Source organism: Schistocerca americana, chromosome 1 (assembly GCF_021461395.2).
Source record: "Schistocerca americana isolate TAMUIC-IGC-003095 chromosome 1, iqSchAmer2.1, whole genome shotgun sequence".
NCBI lineage: Eukaryota > Metazoa > Arthropoda > Insecta > Orthoptera > Acrididae > Schistocerca > Schistocerca americana.
In genome coordinates this window covers 1032443428-1032451978 of record NC_060119.1, presented here as the reverse complement: position 1 = coordinate 1032451978, position 8551 = coordinate 1032443428, and the positions used below count along the sequence as shown (strand labels likewise).

General features: G+C 37.3%; 1 protein-coding gene across 1 annotated transcript; it reads right to left on the bottom strand.

Annotated features, from left to right (window-relative positions):
* Positions 1–380: 380 nt before the first annotated feature.
* LOC124549169 (NADH dehydrogenase [ubiquinone] 1 alpha subcomplex subunit 8) lies at positions 381–3326 on the bottom strand. The gene is made up of 3 exons (XM_047125223.1): positions 3057–3326; positions 2473–2648; positions 381–1045 (listed from the first exon to the last, which is right to left on the bottom strand). The coding sequence occupies exons 1-3, from the start codon at positions 3183–3185 to the stop codon at positions 823–825; spliced, it is 528 nt and encodes a 175-aa protein (XP_046981179.1). The 5' UTR covers positions 3186–3326; the 3' UTR covers positions 381–822.
* Between the last annotated feature and the right edge of the window lie 5225 nt (positions 3327–8551).

Sequence of the window (8551 nt, the reverse complement as noted above, 5' to 3'; positions counted from 1 at the left end):
TTATACTTTCAAGACTGCACAGAAGTCCCTTTAAAATGTAATTTCAAAGGCATTTTCAATTCTTCACAAAAGTATGAAGTAAGCTAGCATGCTTAAAAACCCCAACATGAAGCTGATTATCAAATTTCTGTAACAATTAATGCATACATTGCAAAACTTTTACTTGTATAGGTCCAGTGGTATAGCAGTACACATATGGTTAACTAGGTTGAAAAATGGAGTACATTATTAGAGGCTACATTGCAAAATATGACTGGCACACAACTTTAACTACCGATTTTTGCACACTGGAACCAAAATAAAAACAGCAGTTCAGTCACAAATTAGACTTATATTGGAATAACACAACCTCATGGTCACTCTACCATGAGAGAATAAAGTTATTTTGAAAGCACCATTGGTGTATTTTTATTTAACAGTAACAAATATAATACATAATCTCCTCTAACACTTTGAACCTGGTACTACATTTGTTCCTTAATGCACTGTGGTGAGCAACTTATAAATTAGTTGCTATGACAATTGTACCTCTCTCAAGGTGTCACATAGGTCATAAAACTGTTGAGCAAAACAAGTGAATAGAAGAGGGGAAAGCCAGATTTTACTTGTTACTTACATTGGTGGAACCTCAAAATTTCCCTCAAATACTAGATTGTGAAAATTAATGAGAACCATGTTCATCAAATTAAATAAAGCATTTGTCTAGTTTAATTCTGATCTCAAAATTGATACAGAAATATGACCTACTCAGCAGTATTATTTGAGATAGGCCTACTACAAAAGTTGCCAACTCCACAAGGAACAAAACATATCTGCAGTTATCTAGTTGAACCAGTGGAAGCGTGAACCATATCTGGCTGGTGGCCGTGGGTAATCTTCTGGTAAATATGGAGTAGCATCTGGATAGATTGCAGGTTTTTCTTCCTCTGGTTTTGGTCGTTTTGTATCTATTACTTTTGCTTCACAGAAGTAACCAAATGGAGGGCGTTCCAGGTTCAGATTATCCAGCATACATTTATCAAATGCTCCCTGTGTCTTGCGACAGCTGTGAAGAAAAGTATGTATGTATGAGCTCACATGCGTAACATCTTGCTACAGATCAAATGCTAATGAAACTACTGCTGCAAAACCATTCATACAATGAAAACATATCAAAACTAACTACTGTATACACTGATGTTTAGCTCCCGTAATTGAGATTTTTTTCCTCTCCCTCTCTCTCTCAAACACACACACACACACACACACACACACACACAAAATTGTAAGAAACATCTAGTTCTGAATTAGAAAATAATGCATTTTGGGGGGGGGGGGGGGGGGGGGGGTTCGAGAGGTAGAACTGGCTATCTTATATCTTTATGCAAGTGCAATGCTATTGCAACAGGAAAGGAAATAACTGAAGCACTTCTCGCAATGATGAATATGTTACTATCATGCTATGCGGCAAATGATTCCTTCAGCATATATGGGATAGTAATATCATCCTTCCAGATAATGCACCTCATGCACAGCACCAAAGTACTTTCAACATTACAACTAAGATAATTTATCAATATTTGCAGAAATTTTTCTTTTCAAAAAGTGCACTGCGGTTTCAAGGCAGTTTAATTTAGCAACTATTACTTTCTTAACACTCAGTTATTATTTACACAGAAGTATTGGCATCAGATATACAGAACAATGTGAGATTACTATTAATTCAATTATGTTTTACTGATATGAGGGACTATGTGTTATTGTTGATTTATTTATTTTTGCACACTAAAGAGGCACAACACAATATGGCAACACTTCTAAAAGCAACACAGACGGCTCAAATTGAAAAATTGTCCATGTTAAACTTCAAGGATTTCAGCATAAAAAAAAAAAAATGTGTGTGTGAAATTTTATGGGACTTAACTGGTAAGGTCATCAGTCCCTAAGCTTACACACTACTGAACCTAAATTATCCTAAGGACAAACCCACACACCCATGCCCGAGGGAGGACTCGAACCTCCGCCGAAACCGGCCGCACGGTCCATGACTGCAGCGCCTAGATCGCTCGGCTAATCCCGCGATTTCAGCATCACTTCAGTACAAATTACCTAGTAATTTTTATTTACAGATGCCATCTCGAAGCTAAGATATGTATACTTAATTGAACTGTTTCTTATATTTGAAAAAAAAACTAAAAACTATTTAACAGTGGCAAAATTCTGTTGCAAATGAGAAACTGCAAGCAGCTCTATGATCTAAGTGCCATGCTAAATTATACGGCCCAACAGTTATGGTGAACTGATTTACAAACAAGTGCAGTGTATTTATCTCCAATTTTCATGCACTTGTTATTGGAATCTTGCACTCACATCATACAATGGATAAAGATGATTTTAGTATTTTATAAAGCTACTTGCAGTTTCCACAAAATAAAGAACACAACACGAAAGAACTGTAAAAGTCATTAGGTACACAAAAGGTGGTGCACTTACTACTTGTACTCCAAAAGGCTGCTAGACTTATCAATACAGTTTGTGTATTGCTCAAACTCCTGCTGACACGACTTTTTCACTTTCCTAAAAAATTCAAGCGAGCAGTTCGTTACAGCTTTTCCTTCTTCCAGGCATTTCCGGGGATCTTTCCATTCAGTCCGACATAGCATAAATTCCTGCATTGAAGGTCGCGAGTTAAAGAAATGGCAAAGTATTATCACAGAGAATGGGGTCACATTTTGGTTGGAGCGTAAAGTTAGGATCTGACATACAGATCTTCGTTAAACAACAAATGGCACGAAAGATAGCATTAAAACTATTTCACTATTGAGTTCACACCACACATGACATGATAAAAACTAAGTCACCAAACATAGCAAGGGACCTGACTACAACGTTCATAGGAAATGTTAAAAAGTGTCGTGAAACGACTCCTCCAACAAGTTTTGGCATGAACGTAGGCCAAGTTCAGTATTCCGAGAATCTAGGCATGGTCAATAAATAACAATGGCTATTTGCATTATTTATTATTATTATTTATGGTCGTTCAAAACTGGTTACCTATTCTTTCAATGGCAACTTACATTATTTGCCTGTTCACAATATTTTCCTAAATGGAAGGCACCAGCTCGTAAAGCTGGTGATCCTAAGTTAACTTCTTGTACAGTTAATTCCTCCTCAGTGGGTAGTTGTACATCTGCTGTTAAAACCATTTCACTTCCGTTAACTTGATATTAAACAGAAAAAAAGCAAATATTTCTTTCCAATTTATGCTTTTCGTCTGTACCCCAGATATATCAAAACAATAACCTCCATGCACATTTGCATGGCAGGCAACCTTACAGCTCGGTTTCGGTTAAGCCAACATTGAAAACTTAAATGCATAATCAGCTGACGGAAGCGTAGATGTAAATAGTTTTCAGAAACTCTGTAATCGACTGTGTTTAGAAAGCATATCCTACTCACTAGTCAACGGGTAGCAAAGCGTAACGAGCTATAAAAGTATAGTGGTAGATGAATTTTACCATTTGGGCAGCAAAATAACTGATGAGAGGATATAAAAATACATACTTCTATTTATTATTTACTTATTTATTTCTTACTCCGTCGATCCGTCTGTGATAAGCGCACAAGAAAATAGTGTGTGTCAATTCATTTTTTTTTACGTTTTATGTGGCAATCTGTGATCTTTTTAAACAAATGATTACTGTGCAGAGGTAGTAGGATAACAAAAGGACGGTAGTGATACATTATTTCGACATATAAAGTTCAAAAAATGAGTATCTACATAATTGTTCAATCTTACGTTATATTAAATTGTACATATGCTTTTATTCTAAAAGATTTTTTTTTTCATTTTGACTAAGAAACTCATCTTCTTTCTAGAAGAAATTACCTCACAGACTCCCTAAACGTGGACTTCTTATCAAACTTACATTTAATATATGAATGGAGAGTATTACAAACTCTTGTGCCATTGCACTGCACACCATTCTGCACCACTGTCAAATTTTTACATTCATTGTATAATTCATGCTTTTGCCCTGTATTATATTCATGATAGTCGCTATTTCTTTTATACAACTCAGCATTTTTGCTGATGAAACATGTAAGTGAACATATACGTTGAGAAGCAATACTAAGAAATTTTAGTTTCTGGAAAAAATTTCTGCAACTATATCTACAGTCTCCGCCACACATTATCCTTACAAAACGCTTCTGGGCCAAGAATATTTTCTTTGGTAGTGAATGGTTTCCATAAAAATCATATATATGACTTATTTACCATTTTTCATATAATATAATGAAGAATGTTCACAAATGAGACAGTACTATTTTGTTCATTCTCTTCGGTCACTAATGAAGAATTTTTCAGTGAAGTATAATGGGTGTTCTTTCAGGTCATGTGAAATTTTCCTTTTGAATGGTTCTGGCGGCAGGGACTATCTTGAGTTCCAGACAGTCGGCAGCTTGGTATGTCAATGTTCCTCTTGTAGTGAGTGTCATGATTATGTATGTCGTGCCTCATGCTGAATATTCCTTGGCTGTATTTTAAACTGATTACACATAGATGCATATAATGGCTGAAGATTGTCATTTTTCTTAACAGTATGAATACAGGCTTGCAATGTTCCAGTCTTTTGCTTGATGTAATGATTGTGACTGCTTTCTTTTGTACTATTAATACATCCTTGCATCCTGCAGAGTGTCCCCATAAGAGTAGACCATAATTTATGTGGCTATGAAATAGTGCATAATACACTGTTATAAAGTCTACTTCAGTTAATACACCTTCTAGTCTTCCCAGGAGATATATTACACAGGAGAGCTTGGAGCACAGATACACCGTGTGCTCATTTATTGATTGTTTTGGGTCAGTCATGAATCTCAGCAGTATGACAGCCTCCATCTTAACGTGGTATCCAACATTGCTAAGTTACATATCAGATGTTGTGTTTTTTCTTCATTCATTTTTCACTTGATTTTCGATTAACCATTTTTTGATGTTTTCAGACAATATACCTGTTGCTTGTGGAGCTTGTGCAGAAGGGATCCTTTAGTAAAAAGAGTAGTGTCATCAGCAAACTGTAATATTTGTATGTTCCAACCCAGATCATTGACGTAAGTAAGGAAGACGAGAAGCCCTATGATGGACCCATGGGGTACACCATTCTCGAGTGTTTGTTCTTGGGAGATTGCACCATGAACTGATACTACCGGCTTTCGGTTTTCAAGATAGGATTGAAGAGCAGCCAGCACAACACCTTCAGTACCACAGCACTTTAATTTATTAAAAGCAGTATTTTGTGTGAGAAGCAGCCTTCCTGAGGTCACAGAGTGTCAGTGCCACACTTTCCCTGTCTTCAAACACTTGCCTTATCTTGCTTCTTAAGTCCATTGCTGCTGTAACTGTCGACTTTCCGTTGCAAAAACCATGCCGTGTCCTGAAAGAGTTTATTGCCTTAGAAGCGATTTCATAGCTGGTGTTTTGTTACAGACTCCATAACTTTAGCCAGAATGGGGATTATGAAAATTGGTCTGAAACTGGACCCTTCACATGGGTACTCTTTTTTTTTTTTTTTGAGTGGTACTGTTCATGACACTTTCAGGAATTCTGGGAAGACACCAAACAATAAATATTGGTTGATTATTATGGCTAGTGGTTGAGCAAGCACTGGAATCATTTTCTTGAGGATTGTGTGGGACATGCCATAGATATCGGCACTCTCTTAATGTTTGTATGTGTTCACTATTTTTAAAGTGTCTTTAGGGTGAAATTCCTTCCACTTTTTAATAGTGCAACAGCTTACGTTTTTTTATATGAGTTAATTTCATTTACACTATTTCTTACTATCTTTATGAAGTACTGATTGAAGGTATGAGGACTACAGTAACTTAAGGTAGAAGTAGTCTTCTTTCTGTGCTCATTTACCAAATATCAAGCTGCTTTTCGCGGATTATGAGACTCTTTAATGATCTCGTCATTGTACTCCTTCTTTGCATCCTCCACTCCCTTTCTGCAAATCCCCTTGGCTTGCAAATAGTTGCAATGAAGCAGATCTTCAGTTGGAAGATCTAAAGCTATGGACCATGAACATTAATACAATGCCCATTAATCTATCTAGCTCAGGTGTACACGACCTCTTCACTGTAATAGATTTTTCCCTTCTTCTGATTTCCCCAAGGAAACTTCTTGAGGGTTACTGGGAACATGTCATCAAATTTTGTTTTCAGGATTTGGGTGAATAGACATTCAGATGAGTCACTGGCCCCCATTTCTGCAATTTTCTGTTGTCAATTGACATAAGACAGCACTGCCTTAAGGTCATTTAATCTCTCTTCTTTGATAAACCTGTTACTGAATGTGTAGCTTGAGTGCCTTGTGCTAGGTTGCAGTTTGCTCTTACTCTTCATGCTGAGTTCCATTACTAATGCACTGTGATCTGCAATCAACTAATCCCAAATACTGAGGGTGGTGATAACTGCATCTAGACAGTATCATCCATCATTGGGAATTTGTTTGCTACAAACAGCTCATAACTTCATGAAGACTTTCTCTTTAGTACTTCCATCACCTACATGCATGTTGAAGTAACCACAAAATCCAGTTTCAGACTTAAGGTGTGTAACATAAGATAAACAGTTGTCCATCTGTGCAACGAAGTTTTCAAAGTTACCATCTGGTGAACGCTACACAAAGACAACAATGAGATCAATATTTGCTAACACTATTGCAGCCAATTGGAGTCCTGGTCTATACAAAAGCTTTTTAAATCAGTTTCCTTTACACTAAGATTTTTGTCTGCATATGCAAATACGCCACCGTGAATTGTAGTAGCTCGATACCACGAGCTTACCCCATCTAAATATTCAATAGATTTGCAATAGTCACCTTCTCCTTCAGCCACTTATACATAAAAATCTGGCTCACTTTTTCTATAAAGAATGATTGAATGTTCACCTCGGTTCTTAAACAATGCACAGTGTCACTTGCTATAACACAGTCATCACTAATGTTCTTTCTATATGATAGTCTTTGGTCCTGGTTTTCAGACTCTCTTTTATTGGGGCATTGGTTGATCTGCGGAATAAAAAACACTTTCTTACAGTATTTTTAGGCTACATAGCATTTTTCATTATCTTGTCCTTTGGATGGAAGTCAACGCCAATTTTGAAGCTGTTGTTGACGTCCTTAGTTTCTAGTTTCTATGTTCTGGAAGGATTTTCTCCGAAAATCTTATTACATTTCCAGTTGTGCGTTTTTTGACTTTTCCTAAATGGGACCATGCCCTTTTATCTCTGTATAGCATTCCTTGCTCATCAGCAGTGCCTATTATCAGATTGTTTTCGTAGCTGTCACTTGAATTTCTATATCAGGAGTCCCACTAGGTTAGCCCAGAGCGCTAATGCGCTGCTTCCTGGACTCGGGTAGGTGCGCCGTCCCCGAATCGAATCTGCCCGGCGGATTAACGATGAAGGGCCAGTGTGCCGGTCTGCCTGGATGTGGTTTTTAGGCGCTTTTCCACATGCCCCTAGGTGAATACCGGGCTGGTCCCAACGTCCTGCCTCAGTTCCATGACGCACAGACATTTGAAACACATTCGCACTCTTTCCCACTGTACACTAGATGCAGACAGCTGGGATATACTACTTCCATCTCCGAGGGTATGGGGTGGCAACAGGAATGGCATCTGGCCACCCTCCGTAACTAATATTACCAAAATCCATAGTAACTACCCAGACCCAGCAGTAGCTGGAGTGGGATCCAGATACAACAATAACTATGTCAGGTGCTTGGGATATTGGCACTTCTTTCTCAATAGGTTTTTGAAGTGCAGTTTTATACAGCAGTGTTGGCTGCACAGATTCATTCTGAGTCACTTCATGCCTGTTGTTGATTTTTTGTTTTGCTGTAGCAGATGACACTTGCTTATTTGTACAACGAGCAATTCTTTTCCTGTGATGTTTCCATGCCAGTCTGTATTTTTAGGTGGGTGACAGTTTCTCTTTTGAAAAACACACAGAGTTGTGAAGACTATTTTGATCATTACTGACACCAGTTTTTGAAATGTATAAAGAAATGTTATTCAAGCATCAATTCTCTGTGCTTCATGAACCATAGGCTTTTTATTGTTATTTATTTGTCTCTTTATTTGTCTCAGTTTGTTATGTAGACCTTTCTTAGAGGCAATTTTCTTTTCATGTCCATTTTTTCATTTGCTAATAGAGACATTATCCACACACGAATACTGCATTACCTCATGGCTTGCAGACTCTTTATTACTATTTACTTCTTCCAACTTGCCTATCGTGATTGTAATTAGTTATGTCATGTTCTGTAGATCATTTTCAAGATTATTTTATCGATATGATGTTGTTTTCATGCCCACACTCAGTTTGTTTCTTAAGGAATGCTGAGGGCTGTGACATACTTCGATTCGAATTTGGAATATTTGTGCCAGAGCTACGTGTTTCAGATTAAATAATCGGCTCTTGATTTGCATTTAAGCATTTAGTGGAGCCATTTTGAGCTGTAAATGTAACGTTTTTTCGCCCTTTTCCACTTCTTTTGTGAGAT

Excerpts from the sequence above, each read along its gene's own strand:
- LOC124549169 (XM_047125223.1), bottom strand. The coding sequence starts at position 3,185 with ATGGTTTTAACAGCAGATGTACAACTACCCACTGAGGAGGAATTAACT. Across the intron at positions 2,649-3,056 it reads ATTGTGAACAGGCAAATAAT|GAATTTATGCTATGTCGGAC; the intron begins GTAAGTTGCCAT and ends CCTTCAATGCAG. Across the intron at positions 1,046-2,472 it reads AGCCTTTTGGAGTACAAGTA|CTGTCGCAAGACACAGGGAG; the intron begins GTAAGTGCACCA and ends TTTTCTTCACAG.